The sequence below is a fragment of the Notolepis coatsorum genome (assembly GCF_963971535.1).
Source record: "Notolepis coatsorum genome assembly, chromosome: 19".
Taxonomy (NCBI): domain Eukaryota; kingdom Metazoa; phylum Chordata; class Actinopteri; order Aulopiformes; family Paralepididae; genus Notolepis; species Notolepis coatsorum.
Window position 1 is genome coordinate 9,663,530 of NC_140183.1, and position 24,552 is coordinate 9,688,081.

General features: G+C 41.5%; 2 protein-coding genes across 4 annotated transcripts in view; both read right to left on the minus strand.

The window, feature by feature from the left end:
• The window catches only part of LOC311246302 (uncharacterized protein), a 30,286-nt gene extending 8,121 nt beyond the window's left edge, over positions 1-22,165 (minus strand). The window contains exons 1-2 of one of the 3 annotated variants that reach the window (XM_084336450.1): positions 22,031-22,165; positions 16,874-16,941 (exon numbers count right to left, since the gene is read on the minus strand). The gene's annotated coding sequence lies outside the window, so the exon portion shown is untranslated. Of the gene's footprint in view, positions 1-16,868; positions 16,942-20,399; positions 20,524-22,030 lie in introns of those variants that run through there. The other 2 variants (XM_084336452.1, XM_084336451.1) reach the window with 2 other exon arrangements.
• Positions 16,022-24,552, minus strand: part of mboat1 (membrane bound O-acyltransferase domain containing 1) — a gene marked incomplete at its 3' end in the record, with an annotated part of 85,443 nt that continues 76,912 nt past the window's right edge. Inside the window, exons 13-14 of the mRNA XM_084335947.1 lie at positions 16,869-16,941; positions 16,022-16,066 (exon numbers count right to left, since the gene is read on the minus strand). Of these exons, the coding sequence (XP_084192073.1) occupies positions 16,022-16,066; positions 16,869-16,941 (118 nt within the window). The remainder of the gene's footprint in view (positions 16,067-16,868; positions 16,942-24,552) is intronic.

The window sequence follows — 24,552 nt, forward strand, 5'->3', positions numbered from 1 at the left end:
ATACTCCTGAACTGGTTTGCTCAAGCAGCTCTTGCCCAAATGTATCTAGTTGTAAGACTAACCCTGATTCTGAATATTATTAAATTTATAGAAATTAGATTATGTTTTTAGATGATGTTTTTGAAGTGAAGCGAAACTCGAAACTCAAAGGTTAGGACTTGCGACTCGACTTGGGACTTGTCAGTCTTGACTTGGGACTTGACTCTGGCAGGGTTAGAAATTAACATTTTTTTTCAAGGGCTTTTTTTGCCCCCCTTAATTGATTTTCGGGGGCTTTTTTTTGTATTTCGGGGGCACTGAATTTTTATGATAAACGGTAGGGGTGGGACGGTTCACAAAATGGACGGTTTGGTTCGTATCACGATTTTGGGGTCACGGTTTTCAGTTCGATATACGTAAATTTTTATTACACTCAAATCTAAACATGCTTCTCATTTATTAAAAAATAAAATAAAAGGTTCACAGTGTTTACAGCCTTAAATAATGTTTGGCACACAAAGACCGAACTGACTGAAAAATATAGGCTACATTTGTCAAAGTATTAATTAACTTAACAAACAATATGCTCAGCCAGCACTAGACTTTCCTTTCTTTAATTAATATAAACACACAAAAACAATGTCAACCATGTTTAAATTCCCTGATTGTCAGTTCTTAATGGAAAGATTCGTTTTCTGCTTGAAATTATTATGTTTCTGTCTACATTTATTTAGACTAACATTATTTAAATATTGAGTGCAACTGTGGTGGATCCAATGTACAGTTTCTACGCCAAATGTATATACACTCTTTTTCTGGACACTTTTGTATCACAAACAGTACTGTATTTGCAAATCTGATGTCATAAATGTATAGATGTAGGCATGTAGCAGTACTGTCTATCTGTATGTCATTATGTTATGATGAATTGAAAATGGGGGACCCTGATGTAAACAAGACGAAAGTCTTTCTCTGGTCTGCATCCCCTTAACAATTGTATGTATTGAGCTGTACTGTACCCATTCTGCAATCTGTTAATAAACTTTTCAATCAATCAATCAATCAATCAATCGATTACGTAATTCGGTGAGTTGGAACTATCTATGGGTTGGCGCCGGGTCCCCACGGACATTTTAGCGTGTGGCACCTTCAGCCCCGGTCACGTTAGGACATCAACAAGCAGGAGTTAGTAAAACACAGTTGTATGTTAGCCTTCTTGGATGTTGAATAAACGCATTTGTCTTTAAACACCCCGCCTCTCCGACTCCCATTTCCTCCTATGCTAGCTAGTAGCTACGGTAACATTTCATTGACTGTACAGTAGTAGCTTGCGGGATGCGTCGGGCTACCATAGTTAAAACGTGCGTTGTGTTTACAAACTGCTAACGATATGGCAAGATGTGTGTAGGCCTATGTAATGTTAATGGCTATGTTTTTAAAGTCGTAATGAAGATTGATTTATATTGTGCGTGCCATTTTTACACAAACTGACTAGCAACGGGCTGCAGTGCTGCTGCTGCTGCTGCTGCTGCCTGCAGCCAGTGCAAAACACCGGCTCCCCGCGCGTCATCTGACCCGTACGCTACACAGACGATCCATTACCGGATAAATATATATATATATATAATTAGTAAACTGTCGGGGGCATTAACACTTTGGGTGCTGGGAGCCGTCTTTAGACGTCTTTGCTGGCCATGCTAAAGTTGCCGGGGGACGCTGTACGTCGTCTTTATATCAATATTTCAAAAATCTGCGATCGGATTCATAATGTCCCTCCGCTGGCCTGAGATCCACCAGCAGGACCCACTGAGCTCTCTGGCGGTTCAGGAGCGCCATCTGGTGGCCGATCGGCGCAAGCGCTTAACAGGAAGCGCACTAGAGGTTTTGCTAGACGTCCGTATTGCTTCCGGCCACTCGGTACATGTCCCGTGACTCTAGCTCGTCACTCTACATAGCGATCGATTGCCAATAACTCGATAAACAACATGATTTGGACGTATATACCATTATACAAGCTGGAGATGGACCGGGTAATAATATATCCCATAATGATAAAATTTCTACTCGACGATGATCGCCCAACGGCGCGCGGAGACTGGGGTGAGTTTCAGCGTGTAACGTTACCGTCTTCGATAATAACTGATATTATCAACATTTGACCCACATTAGATGATTGGTATAACGCTGCCCACGGAATTATAAACGCCCCCTTGCCCATCCGGTCAACATCAGATGACGTGTAGTAACTTCTAGAAGTACGTCTAGTTGGAATTTTTTATATCGCGCTGATTGCCATCAAACTGTATTTCATCATCAATATAATGCATTTGGGGCTATATATCACGTTCTGGAGAAAGCTGCAGAAAGAGATGAAAACATACTTATACATTAGACCATACTTTACTATGAATATGTGAATGAAAAAGTTTAACGTTGCTACACAATGAACAATACATATAGGACTTTGAATGGGCCCTAATAATGGCAATGTAGCAATAGAATTTAAAAAGTTATAGCCCTGCAAAGAAGGGGACTTTCTCCATAGACAAATAGCGCTGGCAATCTATGGTATATCATTAATTTAACCTTAGGCAACCAAAGTGTTAAGTGCCCCCCTTAACTGATTTTCGAGGGCATTTTGTCCATTTTCAAGGGCATTATGCCCCAAGCCCCCGTTAATTTCGAACCCTGGACTCTGGACTTGAGTACCAAGACTTGAGACTTGCAAAACAATGACTTGGTCCCACCTCTGCTTTTTAGTATATCGCTATATGTTATTATTTATTACTATATAATACTCATGAGATTTTCAATAAATATCATAAACAACATGAGGAATATTAGCATAATTCTTTGTGGACTAGGGCTGTCGCGGTAACCGCATCACCGCAATACCACGGGTTATCAAGGCACCCGCGGATGGAGAACAGACAACCGCGAAAACCGTGGTAAAAAAAGAAAATCCCATATGGGGCCATCATCATTTTAACTCAGTTAATTTATTGCCTCGTGCATCCGTTTTCTAGTAGCATGAGCTAACTTCACCTTTCCATACAGTTTACAACTCACAGATGAAATCAGGATTTATTTTCATATCCCGGACTCGAGCCCCGAATGTATACCTTTTCCTGTATTAATCTGAACCGTAGTAGAGTACAGGGGAGCGTTCTCCTAACACTCCAGGGCCGAAGTGCCGGTCATGTAACGTGCTTGTTATAACTAGCCGGACTTCGAGGTAATTCCCTCTGTAAGGTGGTCACAGTAGACCAGGAAACCGTTCTCTCAAGGACTGGGCATTTATTTCCGTTTGCAGCTCTCTATTCTTAATGTTATTGACTAACGTTACACACAAATTAAGTGCTGCCACTCTCTACCGTTCCCGCTACGCTTGGACTATGTTAACGTTTCCCTACTCTCACTTCATTAACGTTAGCTAACGTTATCATTCATAGCTATTATGGTCTGTAATGTCAACTGGATAATGTTAGCTTTGTTTGCAAATGTTAGTTAACGTTCGCTATCTATAACGTTAGCCAGTTTCCCTCCATGAACAATGACACAAGTTGTGATATTGTTATTGACTAACGTTACACGCAAATAGTGCTGCCTCTCTCTACCGTCCCCGCTGCACTCTGACTACATCAACGTTTCCCTACTCTCACTTCGCTAACGTTATCATAGCTATTATGATCTGTAATGTCAACTGGATAACGTTAGCTTTGTTTTGCAAACGTGAGTTGGAGAAGGGATGTGTGACGGACTATTCGCTGCTTGCGTGGACCTATATATCCCACAACACATCACTCTTAAAAAGGAACAGGCAACACCCTACTACTTTTATCACATTTCAGAATGTTGAGGGACAAATGGATAGATTAACAAACATGTTTGAAATTGTTTCGGAGGCGGTTGGGTGGCGTAGCGGAGATTGCGCTAGTCACCAATGCAAGAGGCTGCGGTCTAGACTCCCGGAGGCGTGAATACTTTCCCCAAGGCAGTTGTCCTTCTGCGTTCGGTTTGCGCGCCCCGATTGGCCTCTCAGCGCCCAATCGCTTTAGCTCTACTATCGCCCAACTACTCGCTCAATATACTACTATCACTCAACTCGCTACCGCCGTGCATCATATACTAAAACTAACTATCACTCAACTCACTATCACTCAACTCGCTACCGCCGTGCATCATATACTAAAACTAAAACTATATAAATAACGTATTGTTTTCATCTCTATATTAACGTAACTAGCTATTCATATCAATCGACATCACATCAATAGTTAGTATATTGATGCACGGCAGTAGCAGTATAGCGATGCACGGCGGTAGTAGTTAGTGCATTGATGTGCTAGTTAGTATATTGATGCACGGCGGTAGCTGTATAGCGATGCACGGCGGTAGTAGTTAGTGCATTGATGTGCTAGTTAGTATATTGATGCACGGCGGTAGCTGTATAGCGATGCACGGCGGTAGTAGTTAGTGCATTGATGTGCTAGTTAGTATATTGATGCACGGCGGTAGCAGTATAGCGATGCACGGCGGTAGTAGTTAGTGCATTGATGTGCTAGTTAGTTAGTATATTGATGCACGGCGGTAGCGAGTTAGTTGATAGTTAGTAGTATATTGATGCAGGTAGGTAGCTGATGTGATGGACTTGTGGAACTGAGAGAGGTTCTGAAAGTTAGGAGCGAGCGTTAGGAGTAACGCGTAGGTAGCTGATGTGATGGACTTGTGGAACTGAGAGAAGATCTGAAAGTTAGGAGCGAGAGTTAGGAGTCAGCATTGCTTGAGGCTTGGGCTGATCGTCATACTAACTCGTTTGGCTGGGTTAGAGGGAGGGAAGCCGTGGGTGGTAATCTGGCGTTGTGGACAGCGACACCTACAGGTCAGGGCGCCTGCTCAGCGAAAGGCAGGAAATGGTGGGGGCAGCGTGACCTCCCACGCGTTACAAGTCACCAATGAGAGTCATCGCTGTCGGGTGAGAAGAGAGCCGCTGGCTGTCTCGAGTCGGAGGAAGCATGCGGTGGACTTCAGGGTTCCCTTGTACCGACCAGTAGGAGGAACATGCGCACAACAACCAGGTAGGGGAGGGGGGAATTGGCATAACGAATCAGGCGGAGAAAAAAAATATATAAATAAATAAGAAAAATTGTTCTCGGGACTCCTACGACCTTCGAATTTTTTTCTAATCACGATCGTGGCTAAACTTGCATGTCTTAATAATAAAGAATATATATATGGACTGAAGGAATGAGTCAGCGTTAATAGTTTAAAATGCAGATAATTTATTCAAACATAAATTATACAGTGTAGAGCTGTCCCGAATACCATTTTACAGGCTTTGAATACTCCTTGGTGTTTCCAAACGAGTATTCGAATACTCTCATTTCCGCTCCTCCCGGGCAGCGTGTCGATGTGTCCTTGAGCAAGACACCAGGGTTTCCCAGTAATGACCCGCTACAGTCTAATTTGTCCCGCCACAGTTGTATAATGAACCAAAAGAATTATGTAATAAAAAAAAAATTTATATATATATATATATATATATATATTTTTTTTTGCTATTTTTTTTTAAATATAAAGTTTGCCAATAGGGATGTATCAGTAGTATTGGCAGTGGTAGTAGTCGTAATAGTAATCCATTATATATATTTTTTTTCTAAAAAAATAAACCAGTTCAACACAGGTAACCACTTTTGCTTCATTTCTTTGATGGCTCAAATGTATGCTCTAGTCCCGTGGTTCCCAACCTCTCCTCGAGACACCCCAGCCATTCCATGTATTTGTTAAATTCCACCACCAGCACACCTGATTCAACTAATAAAGGGCTAGTTAAGTTGAATCAGGTGTGCTGGTGGGGGAATTTAACAAATACATTGAACGGCTGGGGTGCTTTGAGGAAAGGATTGGGAAGCACTAGTCTAGTGGATTTTGTGTTTTGAGCACAAAGTTCATCATAGATCTAGCCTTTTTATTTTGCTCTCAAAGTGCACCAGATTGATGCATTTAACTTTAAAATGTACAAACAAAATTTAAAGTTCACCCCCCATAGTATCTGAAAATCCTGTGGGAAACACTGCGACACTTAACCCCTAATTGCTTTGGATAAAAGCGCTATATAAAAAAGCAGCCATTTACCATTTACTCTCTCAAAAACAGTTAAAAACAATAAGATTAAAATTTCATAATTAACCAATCAATCACAAATCATGAGTGTTGGCTACCATTCTGTTCTATCTGGTAGCAACCAGAGACCGTCACCGTCAAATTGCGTTGGCAACATGCATTCTGAATCAGCGTTGTACTACCAGTATGCTTCGGCGTGTAGAGACAGTTGTGTGTGAGACTAGGAGAAGTGGGGTCGGGACACACACACTGTCGAGTCTTGACTTTAGGCACATAGCAGACATTTATGCATATAACGTAGAACATTTGCGCATACTGCTGCGGTAAAAAATAGTTAATAAAAGTTAAGACGTATGTAGTACCTACTTACTGGACACAGGAGTCTTCAATAACGTTTGGATGGTAATCCATTTTGTGAATCCATTTGTTGAAACAACATATTTGTTGGCAGATGACTCCTTATAAACACTGCTATCTAACGTTAGCAAACTAAGCGTGCATAGCTCGAACTGTGTAACTTGTGTTCCGCTGGGAAAGACCGTTCATCACTGCATACAATTTGAAGTAAGCGGTGCATGAATCTCATGCTACAAACGGACACACACACATCACGTATAGAAGCGACTGCTGACAACAGAAGCTATTTCTTTTATGAACAAATTAAATTCGGAAAATTCAGAAAGTTGGCTCCCAATTTTTTTACACGCCACAGTGGCTGAGTAGCCTCCGTAATTTACCAGCCAAAGAGGAAATCTGCACGCCATTGGTGCTTGTTACATTTTGTTCCCTGGATATATATCACAATAGTATGTTTTCTGTAAATTGGAAACATTCGTCTACAAAATGACCACATAATCCATGACTACTTTTTAATAATCCTGAGTGTAAACTAAATAAAAATTAAGGCACTTTGTCTTTTCTCCTTTTATTTGGAAGCAACGTACAGTATGTCAGAACCATATGCTGAATACCTCTTCACCTACAACTGAACTCCTGTACATGGCACCCACACTAGGGATGCAACTAAAGATTATTTTGTTATTGATTAATCTAAACGATTATTTTACCAGAAAAACAACAACAATCGATTCTATTTGCAATTTAATATTTTAAAATGTTTTACTAGTATCCTCAGGTCAGTTGCCTCTTCTGCAGGGAACAAAATAAGCACCCGCCAAGCACCAATGGCGTGTAGATTTAAGGTTTGACGAGTAAAAATGAGAGGTCTGCCCGCCACCTGCCGTGTAGTTCATATCGATACTCTTATTTTGAAAATCCTGTGCGGGTCTCATTTCCGCCCCAAGCGCAGCTCCAGTCATAATATCTATGGCTCCGGCAGCTAGCAACGTTCGGTTCATATGATACTCTTATTTTGAAAAACCCTGTAGCAACTCCGCGAGTCATATCCGCCCAGTCCGTGCTTCTGAAAGCAGAGCAGCGCTACACAGCAGTGCGCCTACATGACCCAAAATAAGTCTGTGGTGTTTTTTTTTTTCTCACAACGGGTCAAATGCATCTACATGCTTTGCACCGTTGCCATTCCTTTATGCCCACATTGCCAGAAATTAACGTTTATGTACCATTACAATCACTACAACGTTAGCGTAAGCTAACAAGCTAATCCTGATCAGAGGCAGAGGCGCAGAGCCATAGAGAACAGCAGACAGTGTGGACTGGGGAAAGGGAAATGGGGGGGCACTCTCCCCTTCCCTGTGTGTGTGCGTGCGTTTGGAAAGATGATGAAGTCACTAGCCAGGACTCAGGACAGGAGTATATTATAGTAAACTGAGGATTACTGAGGATGGACAGATAATGTTGATATTCAAATATAAAAAAGTTTCGAGAGGAGTGGAAGTTTGAAGACAGACTAGACCACAATATGATGCGGGGGTGGTGAGTTGAAACAGTGTGTGTGTGTGTGTGTGTGTCCCGACCCCACTTCTATGTTTCAATAAGTTATTTGCATTTAAAACTATTAACGCTGACTCATTCCTTCAGTCCACTCAAAATTATGCTAATATTCCTTATGTTGTTTATGATATTAATTGAAAATAGCATATGAGAGTATTATATAGTAATAATAACACATGGCGATATACTAAAAAGCTATTTATAATTTTTGGCTGGTAAAAAATCTGCCTGGCTGGTAGTTTTTTAAATCTACCAGCCAAATGGCTGGTAAGTCAAAAAGTTAAGTTTGTTCCCTGCGGCCTTCTGAATACCCAGAGTAGGAGATGAGCCATGAAGTTTATGTCTGTAAATGCTGTGTAGTGTGGATTCCTACTAGGGATGGGTACCGAACCCAGTACTTTTAAGGGTACAGACCGAACGTCGGTACTACCAAGTACCGATTCACGTTAGATCAATTGGTGCCACATTTTGATACCCAAGACACGCCCAGTTAGAAAATAATCTGAATTCCAATGACATGCAATTGTAATTTCATTATAGTAGACACAGACCAGCACGGACCTTCAATAACTCGCAATTGTTATTTCATAATAGACCAGACCAGCGCGGACCTTCAATAACTCAAAATTAGGGATGGGAATCGAAAACCGGTTCCAGTTGGGAGCCGGTTCCTAATTGTCCAATTCTTGGAATCGCATGCCTCTGTGACTATCAATTCCTCTATCGATGCCATGTTTTTCCGACAGTTGTGCATTTCAAAACAATAAGCGTTAGCATGTAGCCATTAGGGGTGGGACGATACATCGATCCAGATCGATACATCGATGTAATTATCAACAATCGAATCGGATCGATGCGATGTAATAAGATCGATTCATATCGATACTCTTATTTTGAAAATCCTGTGGCGAGTCTCATATCCGCCCAAGAACAACAGCAGTAGCTCCGTGTGTGTAGACGTTACAGCATAGCATTCTCCCTTTCTGTGTGTGTGTGTGCGCGCGTCTTTGGAAAGACCAGATGAGGTCAGAGGAGTTTGATGTTTAAATGTTATTTAAACATAAACAATATAATACATAATAAATGTAGGCCTATACATGATCATGCAACATCAACAAATTGTTGTAGGAACGGTTTGGGAGAGGGAGGTTGTGAGTTTTGAGTTCCAAAAAATTTAGCTTAAAGTTTAAAGCTAAAAAAAAAGCAGCCATAAAGCTCAATATATAAAAACGTGGCACTTTACAGTGAACAGGAGGTCTATTTGTATTAAAAACAATAGATTGATTTTCCTTTAAATGTCTGGAAGAGCTCAAAAATACAAATGTCAAATGATATTTTCATTACCTTTTTTTTGTTGATCTAAATGTTACTGATTGTGTTAAATGGGCATATGATATCATCTCATATCGATCGCAGGCACCTGAATCTAATCGTATCGTATTGTATCGTGAGAGACTTTGTGATATCGGCAAATATCGTATCGTTGTCCAAAGAATCGATATCGTATCGTATCATGATGAAACTGGTGATTCCCACCCCTAGTAGCCATGGCAGACTATTTGATTCCTTATGCTCGAAATTGCCTGGGTTTGCTAGCTAACGCTAGCTGACGCCGGCTAATCAAGCTCATACAGACACACAGAGAGCGATAACAGCTGACAGCAGGTAGTACAGGTACAAATACAAAAAAAGGGGTGGGGGCTGTTGTGTAAACCTTGTACTCTTTAGTTCACATATAATAAGAGACGGAGGGTTGACTGTTTACTAGTAGGTACCGTGCAACATACAAACATGTCCGTGTAGCAACACGAGCCCATAGCTTACAGGACAGGGGCCCGGGGAGGGAGCTCTGTGTGTGTGTGTGTGCGTGTGCGTGTGTGTGTGTGTGTGTGAAAGACAGAGAAGTCAGAGGAATAACGACCTGTTGAATGCAACTACGGTTCAATAGATTCAATTCGTTTAAGATATTGAACTGTAGTTACATTCAACAGATCGTTATTCAATAGATTAAATTGGTTTAAGAATAAAAATAAATAAATAAATATATATTTAAAAGAATCTCAAATACATTATTTTATTGAAGTGTAGGCTATATTACATTTTTTTTTGTTTACAGTTTTTGTATTTTTCTGACATGGGGGCTCAACAATAAATGACAATCAGAAATGTCAAGTTGCATGTTGTTATTCTAACCAGCTTAGTTCTGTTGCATTTCCAATGTATGTATTTAAATTATAAAGCAGGAAGCGATAAGGGAATCGATAAATAATCGAATCGATAAGCAGAATCGATAAGGGAATCGTATCGATAAAATCGTATCAATTCCCATCCCTACTCAAAATTGTTATTTCATAATAGACAGACACAGACCACCGGGAACAGATGAGGTCAGAGTAGGGCCCTATGGAATCCGCGATTACGGAAGATTTCACAGAATTGAGATAACACTGAATTATCGCGAATGGCGTGGAATGTACATAAATAAATTCGTTTCCCTATATCTTCACTATGACTTTAAAACGGTGATGCGGCACGGTCTACGGAGACGCAGAAATTAGTTACCAAATCCATTCCGAGACAACTGAGCGCAGTACGCATAACGAGTAGGGGTGGATGGTATAAACGGTATGAATGCATAGTGTTTAATTATACTGAGTTTTTCTCCACTTGCTCACGGATTGGCATTTCAATTTGGCTAAGGAGGCTGAGAGGAGACTTGCTTTAGCACAGCAATGGGCTAATGTTAGCCACTAAGCTAACGTTCTAACATGACTCTGCGGCACCAGTTCCATTAGTGAGGAAAGGGGGGGGGGGGGGGGGGGGGGGTGTTATATTGACGAGGCTTGACAACAGAGGTTCAAAGATAACTTCACATTTATTTGGCTATTCGTTTCTTTATATCGCTTTATCCATCGGGGCTGCTCCCGTTTCCAACTCTGTGTGTTGACTGTGTGTTGAGGGTACTACGACTATGCTTGCACCTCATGGTACCAAAGCACCTCAAAGGCGCTAAAAACAAAATTACAAACATCTCAAAACAAACTGGTCAGACTACTGCTTGACCTTACTCCTAGAACCCACCTCACCCCTGCCCACTTTGACAACCTAGGATGGCTTAGAGTAGACGACAGAGTACAGCAACTTGCAAGATACACTACACGACCAAGGTACCCATGTACATGTCAAAATACTTCCCAAAGGTCAGTGAATACCACGATCACAACACCAGAGGGAGCTCCACAATTCATGTTAAACCCAGATTCGGCTCAAACAAGGGACTAAACACGTTTCGCAATTATGCCACATCAATGTGGAACGCCCTACCCAAAGCTGTAAAGGAATGTGAATCACTACCCACTTTCAAAACCACTCTCAAAGAACACCTACGGGAGACTGCAATTCGAAACTGGCCCCTGTAAATGTCCTAACCCAACCCCCTCCAATGTACAGTAAATGACCAAGTATGGTTGTCAATATTCCAATGTACAGTTTTGCTTGTACAGTTGTACAGTGTAGCCCCACCCACCCACCCCTCATAACCAACCCCCCCCCACCCGCCCCCACCCCACCCACCCAACCACCTCCAATGTACAGTCCCCCCCCCCACCCACTCAACCCCAACCCACCTACCCAACCTCCTCCAATGTACAGTTTCTACGTCAAATGTATATACTCTCTTTTCTGGACTCTTTTTGTATCACAAACAGTACTGTATTTGCAAATCTGGTATGTCATAAATGTATAGATGTAGCAGTACTGTCTATCTGTATGTCGTGTATGTCATATGTTATGATGAATTGGAAATGGGGGACCCTGATGTAAACAAGACGAAAGTCTTTCTCTGGTCTGCATCCCCTTAAGATTAATAATTAGAATTAGTTCAACAAAAAGGTAGATTAGGCTGTCACCTAAAGTCCACGTTTATTATTTTCTATATATAGTTTTATTTGTATAAGATATATATTTACTGTTGACCTGATAGTGTTTTATTATTTTATTGTTCGCCCTTATATGCTCCTTGTATCGGAACCCAGTGGAACAGTGAAAAAGTTAGTTCATTTTGTATATACAGCGCGAGCCACTCATCGCGTATTGAACAGAGAAAATATACCGTTAGTTGGAGAATAAAAGTGAGGAGAGAGGTGTTTTGCTACAGCGCTGTGGTGGTAACGTTAGTGCCGTTATTAGTTGGAAACGGTGTTGTGGTGTTGCCAAGGGAGAGGAGGAGTACCATACTCCCGCATCAATCTACCGACGGCGACAGGCAGAGGATAACAGAGAAAGAAGAGACGTTTAGATTGAGTTCGGTTGAGGACTGTTTGCTAGTTAGCCCCAGTATAAAGGGCTAACGAACTACCGTACTTTTCGCACTATAAGCCGCACCTGAATATAAGACGCAGCAGCTAAATTGAATGATGTGTACATATAAGCCGCACTGGACTATAAGCCGCAGGTGTTTATGTTTAATTACCATGTTTTTTTTTGAACAAATGTTTTTTATTTTCCCTTTTTGAACATGAAACAAGACAAACAATACAGTAACAGTAATAATCAATGATAAATCACAGGACAATAACAGAAATAATAATAACAATAATGACAGTCCAGTAATTAAATCAGAATGAATGTAGATTAAAAAGACGTAAAAAAATACAATACATGGGCTCTTGCTCGCTCTTCCCTTCCCCTTCCCTCCCCACCCCCCCCCCTCAAGACCCCCACATGGACTATACATCCACTACTTCATTTAACATCAGAAAAATACAAATTTATATGCGTTCCTTTATCTTCTCCACCACGGCTACCCAGACTGCTATGCTGGCTTCATTAACACCTAAGATTCGTGCAGTGGATATCTCTAGATAAATCACATCGAGATAGGTAAGAACCCATACCTTCCGACACATTTTATCCGGTTGAATCCAGCGTGACGCTATCAACTTTTTGGCAGCCGTAAGACCCGCCAAAATGAGTCTCTTTACATGTACAGAGGTCGATAACTGAGAAACATCATTCAACAACAATACAGAAGGCAGTGTAGGTATTGTCAGAGAAAAAAAATTCTGATAATTGAGTGGTTACATTTTTCCAGAAAGTCTCGACAGGAGGGCATTCCCAATACATATGCATATATGTACCAATAGCACCGTTTGAACACAAGGAGCATCGAGAGTCTGATCTGAGACCCATTAGGTGCAATCGTCTAGGGGTCAGGTAAGTCCTATGAACAAAATTAAGATTGGTGATCTGGGTTGCGTGATGATAGCCGAACATTTTCCCAGACTGCATCCCAATCAAAATCTACTTCCCGGTTTGGGATATCCTTCCTCCAAACAGAGTCTAGGGGAAGGACCTTATATGAGGACGTAAGTAAGTGGCGATAAAAGTCAGAGACGAAGCCTCTCGACGTCTCCTTGTCATAAAAGAATTTGTGAAATCTGTGGTGCTCAAGTGGAATATCTAATGGGACTCTGTGCGCCCTCAAAGCCGCTCTTATTTGTAGATAGAAGAGATAAGTGGAACTGGTGAGGTTAAATTTGTTGAATATATCTTGATAACTGCAGAGACCATGTTCATCGAAGATATCCCCCAATGTGTGTATGCCTTTCTTTTCCCATCCAGGATATCTGATAGGTTGATGTGCAATTAGGGCTGGGCGATATAACGATAACGATAAATATCGCGATATATTTTAATAATCGATATCGAATATCGAAATAAAAAAATCGAATTTTTTTTTTTTTTTTTAATATAAATTTTTTATTTTTTTTTAGCTGCAACAGGGCAGTTTTAAAACCAGAGACAGTGGACAGACTTGTCTTTCTTGCCTGCAACTTAAAGTAATGGCTTTGCTTGTCCAAATGACAATACTGACCAAATTCAGATTTCTTTTTCTCTTGTCCATTTATTTTGTTTGCTTTCTAATTTAAAATACATTTTGAAACCGTCTGTACACAGTAGGCTATGTGTGCTAGCAGAACTAGACTCCAGTCACGAGTCACAGTGCACATGTGCGGTGGTTTGTCCACCAAAAAAGCGCCAAAAGATCGAAAATAAACTAGCAGAGCCAGAACTGTTCAACTCCTCTGGAGCCACAGCCAGCAGAGAAGCCGGTTTACTTTAGCTTTTAAACCAGCTGCAGCCTGAGAACTGGAGTGTGAGGGGATGTAACACTAAAGATGGCGGCAATGACAAAGAATTGCTGCAAAATAAACATACATCTGTTGTTAAAAAAAAAAAAAAAAAAAAAAAAATTATTTTTTATACTTATAACAATTCGATAATTATCGATATCGAGAAATAAAATAAAATTATCATATCGTTATCGCGATATGATTTTTTTCCATATCGCCCAGCCCTATGTGCAATAAGGATTGAATTGTTATTAAATAGGGGAGAATGCTTGTGCCATTTATGGTGGTTAGTACACTTTTTCACGCCATATCCGGATCACATGTGTAATAAGAGGACCAAATCTCAAGTTGCATTGTTTAATTGATAAGTTGGTGTACACTATATCCTGCAGTCTATGTGGTGCCACTATGTTCTCCTCTAATGGTCTCCAGGATACCAATGCTTGAGAATCAAACCAAGTGATCAGTGGTCTTAAAGAGAACGCTTTAAAGTAATAGTAGAATTCTAGAAAGGCTAAACCCCCGTCGGATTTATTTCTCTGTGCAGTGGATCTTTTTAATCGTGGACGTTTGTTGTTCCAAATAAATGTATATGCAGCGGAGTGTAGTTTTTGCCAGTAACCAACAGGAGGGGGTACTGGCAACATTGAGCTGATGAAGTTAATTCTGGGCAAAACATTCATCTCAACTATTGACGCTCGGGCCTGTAATGAGTTTTTTTACTTTGACCACCTGCCGAAGTAATTTGTGATCCTGTCTAGCAATCCGGAATACTTCACCGTTTGGCTTATCGTAGGGAATATTTCAACTCCAAGACATCTAAAGTGTTCTACCATGGGTATATTTGCTGGGAGGGTGATAGCCTTCGCAGTCATATTAAGTGGAAGGAAGGCCAATTTTGGCCAGTTTATCTTAAATCCTGATAGATTGCCAAAATCATCTATTACTTTTAGAAGATGAGGTAGGGAGGTGGCAGGGTTTTGCATGAACAAGATTATATCGTCTGCATATAAGCTAATGTGATGCTGTGTGCCCACCTCCATTCAGAGCTCCAACGGCCAATCATAATAATTTGGAAATTGTTATATAAATTGTATAATAATTAGGATACTGTTTATAAGAAAATAGTATTAACCCCATTATATTTGTTGTTGTTTATATTTATTTACATTTGTGTTTATGTTACACATTAAATGTGATTATTCAACCTGGTACCCTCTCACCTCCCATTTAATAGAGTGTCCGCCATGTTTGTGTACATTTATAAAGGTTAATTAATAATTTAGTATTTGTCAATCTCATTATTTAAATACAGTCAGGGTTGTGTAGCCCCTCAGCTACAACGAAAGTACCTAAAAAAGGTACGGTCTTTTTAGCTTTAGATAAAAATATTACCAGCCAGAGATATTTTTACCGGCCAAACATTTTAAATAACTTTTTAGTATATCTCCATGAGTTATTATATGTATTGTGTTCTATCTCTCCACTCCACCTAAAAGGAATCAACCTCTAGTGTTATTTAGGAGAGCAATGGATGTAGGAAGGAAGGAGAGCTTGTAGCGGTTGCTCTTATATCTACTTGCTCTGAACCATCTCCCTGAGGGAAGAACTTCATATTCGGGATAAAGTTTATGAGAAGAAGGGTCCTGTAAGATTCTCCGTGCCTGGCTGACCACTACCTTCTCCAAGATAGATTGGAGTGACGGATACTTGATGTTTCCGGTCACCTTCATCGCTGCTTTCACTAGCCTTTCAAGCTTCGACTTACACTGCACTGTGACTCTGAGTGTACCAAACGGTTAAACACAATGCCATCCCATATCTCATCAGGCTTTCTAGGACAGCTTTATACAATGTGGTCATGATCGCTGTGCTCACACCAAACAGTCCGAGACTACGGAGGAGGTGCAGTCGTTGGGCTAGTTTGGAACACAGAACATCAACATGTACATCCCATTTCAGTCGATTATCCATGTGGATTCCTAGGTATTTATATGATGCAACCTGCTCTATATCACAGTCGCCAATTACCACAGGGTCATGTACTCTCTTCTTCTCTGGGGTCATAGATCATCTCTTTGGTTTTGGTGGTATTGAGAATGAGATGGTGTCTCTCACACCAGACCTGAAATGAGTCGATCTCTTTAAAGTAAGAAGAGAGGCAGCCGCCAGCCTTCAATAGGCTTAGAATAAGTGTGTCATCTGAAAATGTCAGGACATGATTGTTAGGCCGACTGCTGCTACACTCGTTGGTGTACAGTAGGGATGCACGATTAATCGATTTTAAATCGAAATCGCGATTTGTAATGATGCAATTATCAAAAAGAAAAAAAATCGCAAATTATTTTTATTTTACCAGGAAGTCCCATTGAGATAAAAGATCGGTTTGGGAGAGGGAGGTAAGGAGTTTTAGATTGTGTGTTGTGAAGTTTAGACTTCAGAGAGGGAGAGTAAAGTACAGAAAAAAAGGTACCGTTGGGTACCGGTATCGATTCCCAGGTAAAAAGAAACATTTTCAGGCTCGGTGTCCCCGAAAAGACCCAACGCGTAGGCCAGATGCAAGCCGCATTTTACAATAAACCTCTGTGGGGCTGCTTAAAAAAAATTATAATCGCAAGTTTAATCGCAATCGCAATATCTGTCAGAAAAATCGCAATTCGATTTTATTTCCCAAAATCGGGCAGCCCTAGTGTACAGTGTAAATAGGAGAGGGGAGCTCACCACACCTTGAGGCACCCCGGTGCTGCAGAATTTGACCTCAGAGAGTGTGTCATTCACCTTGACTTGTTGTGTCCTGTTGGTAAGAAGAGAATAGAACCATTTGATTATTGAGGGGTTTATCCCCATACTCATACGCTTCTGGACAAGCAGGTGAGGGCGAACAGTATCAAAACGCAGAGCTAAAATCTGCAAATAGCCCCCGTCCGCCGTTATATTATTTCAAGATAATAAAGTAGCTATAATGAGTGAATAAAAAGCAGTAATGGCATGTAGGTTATTCACCCTACTCATGTATAGGGGTGGGACGATACATCGATCCAGATCGATACATCGATGTAATTATCAACAATCGAATCGGATCGATGCGATGTAATAAGATCGATTCATATCGATACTCTTATTTTGAAAATCCTGTGGCGAGTCTCATATCCGCCCAAGAACAACAGCAGTAGCTCCGTGTGTGTAGATGTTACATCATAGCATTCTCCCTTTCTGTGTGTGTGTGTGCGCGCGTCTTTGGAAAGACCAGATGAGGTCAGAGGAGTTTGATGTTTAAATGTTATTTAAACATAAACGATAAACAATATAATACATAATAAATGTAGGCCTATACATGATCATGCAACATCAACAAATTGTTGTAGGAACGGTTTGGGAGAGGGAGGTTGTGAGTTTTGAGTTCCAAAAAATGTAGCTTAAAGTTTAAAGCTCAATATATAAAAACGTGGCACTTTACAGTGAACAGGTCTATTTGTATTAAAAACAATAGATTGATTTTCCTTTAAATGTCTGGAAGAGCTCAAAAATACAAATGTCAAATGATATTTTCATTACCTTTTTTTTGTTGATCTAAATGTTACTGATTGTGTTAAATGGGCATATGATATCATCTCATATCGATCGCAGGCACCTGAATCTAATCGTATTGTATCGTGAGAGACTTTGTGATATCGGCAAATATCGTATCGTTGTCCAAAGAATCGATATCGTATCGTATCATGATGAAACTGGTGATTCCCACCCCTACTCATGTACAGTAGGCATCCACACTACACAGCATTTACAGACATAAATAAACTTCATGGCTCATCTCGTACTCTGGCTATTCAGTAGGTGGTGTCAAAGAGGCAACTACTCACGTGACCTGAGGATACTGGTAAAACATTTTGAAATATTCAATTGCAAATAGGGCTGCACGATAAAAAACACGATCTCAATTCATACATCTATGCAATCTCATTTCTAAATGACGATTCTGATGTATTTGCATTTGCGTAAAAATGGAGATCAGTTGCATTAAAACCCTTTCACTGCCACACGACAGCCGGCTAACGCTTTCACTGTGACAATACAGAAGGTTAGCCCTTTACTATCACACAACCGACGGCGATGCTCCATCATTAGCATCATACACGCTCCTATTCCCATATGCATTCAGGTCACAAGTATGGGAATCGATATCGGTACCTTTTTTCCCCTGTACTTTACTCCCTCTGTAATAACAAAAATGTTATTTCAGTTGTAAAACTAAAGTCTAAACTTCTAAATGAAATTTCAACATTGTTATCACACCACACAAACTAAAACCGCTTCCTACCTAGTCCGGCAGAGTGGCTACTAGGGGTGGGACGATACAAGGATCCAGATGGATACATCAATCTAATCATCAATGATCCAATAGGATCAATGCAACGTAAAAAGATCGGTTCATATCAATACAAAAATCCCGTGGCAAGATCACGAGTTCAAATCTCTGTTACAATAGGATGTGAACATTTTAAAGCTCAATATATCAAAACGTGGCACTTTACAATTACAGTGAACATGAGGTCGGTTTGTATTAAAAACAATAGATTGTTTGGAAGAGCTCAAAAATAAAAATGTCAAATGATATTTTAGTTTCCTTTTTTAAGTGGACATCACATCGCGGATATGCCCCCTGTGAAGACTGTGGACATCTACAGACTATTGTTGACATCTACAGACTATTGTCGACATCTACAGACTACTGTGGACATCTACAGACTACTGTGGACATCTACAGACTATTGTGGACATCTACAGACTATTGTGGACATCTACAGACTATTGTGGACATCTACAGACTATTGTGGACATCTACAGACTATTGTGGACATCTACAGACTATTGTGGACATCTACAGACTATTGTTGACATCTACAGACTATTGTGGACATCTACAGACTATTGTCGACATCTACAGACTATTGTGGACATCTACAGACTATTGTTGACATCTACAGACTATTGTCGACATCTACAGACTATTGTCGACATCTACAGACTATTGTGGACATCTACAGACTATTGTTGACATCTACAGACTATTGTGGACATCTACAGACTAGTCGACATCTACAGACTAGTCGACATCTACAGACTATTGTGGACATCTACAGACTATAGACTATTGTGGACATCTACAGACTATTGTGGACATCTACAGACTATTGTGGACATCTACAGACTATTGTGGACATCTACAGACTATTGTGGACACATCTACAGACTATTGTGGACATCTACAGACTATTGTGGACATCTACAGACTATTGTGGACATCTACAGACTATTGTGGACATCTACAGACTATTGTTGACATCTACAGACTATTGTGGACATCTACAGACTACTGTGGACATCTACAGACTATTGTGGACAGATCTACAGACTATTGTGGACATCTACAGACTATTGTGGACATCTACAGACTATTGTGGACATCTACAGACTATTGTGGACATCTACAGACTATTGTGGACATCTACAGACTACTGTGGACATCTACAGACTATTGTCGACATCTACAGACTATTGTGGACATCTACAGACTATTGTGGACATCTACCGACTATTGTGGACATCTACAGACTACCATCTACAGACTATTGTCGACATCTACAGACTATTGTCGACATCTACAGACTATTGTCGACATCTACAGACTATTGTCGACATCTACAGACTATTGTGGACATCTACAGACTATTGTGGACATCTACAGACTACTGTGGACATCTACAGACTACTGTGGACATCTACAGACTACCATCTACAGACTATTGTGGACACATCTACAGACTATTGTGGACATCTACAGACTACCACTCACTCTTACAGAATGACCTCCTAGACCCTAATCAGTCAGGCTTCAGGACTGGTCACTCCACAGAGACAGCCCTCATTGCGGTCACAGAGGCACTTCACTTAGCAAAAGCGAAAGGCCTCTCCTCTGTCCTGATTCTCCTAGATCTATCTGCAGCCTTCGACACAGTCAACCACCAGATCCTCCTTGCGGCCCTCGCAGGAATGGGAGTGGCTGGCTCTGCGCTGACATGGCTGTCATCATACCTCAATGACCGCTCCTACCAAGTGTCATGGAGAGGGACCCTGTCGGCCACCCGCTCCCTGCGGACGGGTGTCCCCCAGGGCTCGGTTTTAGGACCCCTTCTCTTCTCCCTCTACACTAAATCACTGGGTAACATTATCACGTCTCATGGCTTCTCCTACCATTGTTATGCCGACGATACTCAACTCTTCCTCTCCTTCCCTCCCTCAGATATCCACGTCTCTGTGCGGATCTCGGCCTGTCTGTCCGACATCTCAGCCTGGATGACGTCCAACCACCTCAAACTGAACCTAAGCAAAACAGAATTGCTCCACCTGCCGGCCAAATCCTCCCCCCTAACCGACCTTTCAATCAGTCGAGAATGCAGCTGTGACTGCGTCCCCGACCGCCAAGAACCTTGGTGTTGTCCTCGACGACCAGTTGAACTTCTCTGCTCACATCGCAGCGACGACCAGAACCTGCCGATTCCTCCTGAGCAACGTCAGAAGGATACGCCCCTTCCTGACAAAAGAAGCCACCCAACTCCTCGTCCAATCAACAGTCATCTCCCGCCTCGACTACTGCAATGCACTGCTCGCTGGCCTCCCGGCCACTGCCACTAAGCCTCTTCAACTCATTCAGAACGCAGCGGCCCGCCTGATCTCAAACCTACCGAAGTCGGCCCATGTCACCCCACTTCTTAGGGACCTGCACTGGCTCCCCATTGCTGCACGAATCCGCTTCAAGGCCCTCGACCTAGCATACCGTGCGGCAAAGGGAACCGCTCCCGCCTACCTCCGGTCAATGGTCTCTAACTACACACCCTCAAGACCCCTACGCTCTGCATCTTCTGGCCGCCTCAGACCTACTCCTATCCAAGCTCCGGGAGGGTCATCAAAGAGAAGTCGCCTATTCTCAGTCCTTGCCCCACAATGGTGGAATGAACTACCCACCCCAGTTAGGACAGCCGAATCACGTCCAATCTTTCGCCGTCGACTAAAGACGCACTTCTTCAACCATTATCTGAATTTAAAAAAAAAAAAAAAAAAAAAAAAAATCTAACCCTAACTAACCGTACTGTCATGCACTTGTCCTAATAAACTAACCTACACTGTAGCACTCAACACTTTGATGAACATTGTTGCTCAGCTGATAGAGTTGTGCCCTTCCTGATGGCTTGTCGTACAGAACTTGTAAGTCGCTTTGGATAAAAGCGTCAGCTAAATGACTAAATGTAAATGTAAATGTACCATCTACAGACTAGTGTGGACATCTACAGACTACCATCTACAGACTAGTGTGGACATCTACAGACTAGTGTGGACATCTACAGACTACCATCTACAGACTAGTGTGGACATCTACAGACTATTGTGGACACATCTACAGACTATTGTGGACACATCTACAGACTATTGTGGACACATCTACAGACGACACTACCTCCAGCTAAGCTAGCTAACACAGTAACACTAGCCCCAGATACAGAGGTACCAGCTAAGAAGATACTAGCTCCAGCTACAGAAGGAAAACTACTAACAGTAACGAAAATAACTATTGGAATGAACGTGGAGCAAGACCGAAAACAAATAAACCAAACGATTGAGAGAGAGCGAGCTAATGACTGGCTGTGCTTAACTAGGCCAACATCAACCCCGAGGAGCGATAAGCAGCAGCTGTGGACGCTGCTAACAACACAGTAAGAGGAGAACTCCCCTCAAACATTCTCTACATGCAGCTAACAACACAGTAAGAGGAGAACTCCCCTCAAACACTCTCTACATGCAGCTAGAAAACACATTTCAGTCACTACCTGACGGGGCTCAGATGTCGGTCCCACTAGACTCGAGGACATGAGCAGCACAGAGGAAGCAGCAGCAGCAGGACCACACTCACTGCAGGAAGCACGATACTGCTGGGAACGTGGATGTGGCTGCAGCGTGATTTCCCCCCCGTAGCCTATGTTTACGAAGACGCTCTCTGATTGGTTATTCATATTCATATTCAACCTTAACCTTAACCTTAACCCTAGCCCTAACCCTAAGCATAACCCACTTCGAAAGAGGGCCAAAGCATAACCACTTCGAAGCAGAGAATAATATTATGTACAAGGCGGAAGAGACCCTTCGGCGCTAAACCAATCAGAGAGGGTCTTCGCTGTACGCGGCTAGCCAATCAGAGAGCGTCTTCGCAAACATAGGCTACGGAAAGAAACCATGCGTGGCGCTGCAGCCCCGGAGACCATCGTGTTTTCACGACAGCGCCACCTACCGTATTGGATGACAATCAGAGTGTTTGAGTACCTTGAATGTGGATTTGAAGTTTTATTTGTTTAACGTTAACAACCATTCCGAGGTGCGTAGAAGTTCAACGACCAAGGCAAACATTTGCAAACTATTATATTATAAAGTACATGTACAGTGAAATGCTTGGTTCTGTATGAGCACTCACACCCAGGGGTGTAGCTTCAGATTCTGGGCCCCATGAAAGAATGTATTTGTAGGCCCCCAGTGAATGCGAGCGCGGGTAAGCGCGCGAGCGGAATTTTTTTTTGATGAAAACGCATAATATGGTTTTTACCTATACATTCGGATCAGCAGTTCAGCACCTGCACTGTTGGTGGGTGAGCCTAGTAAAGGATGTCGCATTGCGTTCATCTTCAATGAATGGACCAATGCAATAGTCTACCAAAGCCCCCCCTCTCTCTCTATATATCTCACACACACACACACACACACACACACACACACACACACACACACACACACACACACACACACACACACACACACACTTCAGAAACAAACATAGTATCAATGAGAGCATCAATAATACACCTGAGTGATGTCTAGTAAAAAAGTATAAAAAAAAGAAAAAAAAAAATTGGGCCCCCCCCCAGTGCTGGCAGCTACGCCCCTGCTCACACCCACCCACCCCCTGTTAATGTACAGTTTCCTCCCCCTCATATGTATATTTTCTGTTAGGATCTCTGTTTAACAGTACTGCATATTTGCATATGTTTTGTATGTCACAAATGTAACAGTACTGTATACCTATAGTATGTGTTAACAGAACTCACTTCAGGGCGTCAATAATGTGGTCAAGAGGCATGGTTTCTATCTTGTGCCTGAACTGGCGTGGCTTCTTTTATTCACACATAAGCAGTAGTTGTACAACACTCTTCTTATCTCTCTTTGAGAGACGTTGGAGGAGAGAACGAAAGGGGCAGGCACCATTCCTTTTATAGTTGCCCTAAGGTAGAATACCTGTGTGGCTACGCCCAGAGCGCCCTCCAGTGGGGACAGATATATATGCACCAAGGCAATCACTGATGGAGACAATGGACCTGTCTCAAACCCCTGCCCTCTTTTCTTGATCTACACAGGTAAACAGTTACTAGTGTAAACAGTCATATGTACAGTTGGACAGTTACTAACAATCCCATACAGAGTCTCTTATCTCAACACTCCCACTTTTTAGTGCACTGGCTGACTTCTTGGAAAAGCATTTTAACAAAGGAAATAATATATATATAAACTCAAAAGCATCCATAGGGTATGACATTCAATACCTTCACATTAAACATGACCCTTGCAAATCACATCAGTTTTAATTTGAAAACAGGTTCCCTCATAGTATCTATTACTCTGTTGTCTGTTGGACAGTAAACCGGTGTCATTCTTTCTTATCTGATGGCATACCTGATGAGATGATATTATTTATAATGACATGTTTACATCTATATTGACACCTCAGGTTCCTAATAATCACAATGGTCTCCTGGTTGTCCTTATAAACAACAGTCTCCATATATACACAATGTTCATCATTTTAAACGGTTTAGACAGAACGCCCATTCTTCGAAAACACCATATTTGGTAGAGAGGATATATGGTAACTCAGTTACTTCTACTCTGCATTGAACATTGTACATATGTACATACTGAACACTTGTGCCTACGTACGTGACTTCTATTTTATACTTGCTATACTTATTTTATTTTATTTTATGCGTATCTATTTTTGTCTAGCACAGTCTGGAGCATAACAGAAAGAAGCATTTTGTATAAAAGTATTCTGTACTTCTGTATGACAACTAATAAAGAAACTTGAAACTATTGTCTAGGTTCCTAGTAGTTGTAGTTGGATGTCTGGCAGCAGTCCCTGCCAACTGTTGTGGAGCCTGATGGCCGTTTGTATGAAGGTTAGTTGAGTGTCGGGGGGGGGGGGTATTAGTCTGTGACTGAATGTGCTTCTCATCTTGACTAGCTCGTTGTAGAATTCTTCAATAAATATTGAGTCTGGCCCGCGACTTTGTCCCAGTTTTTTTTTAAT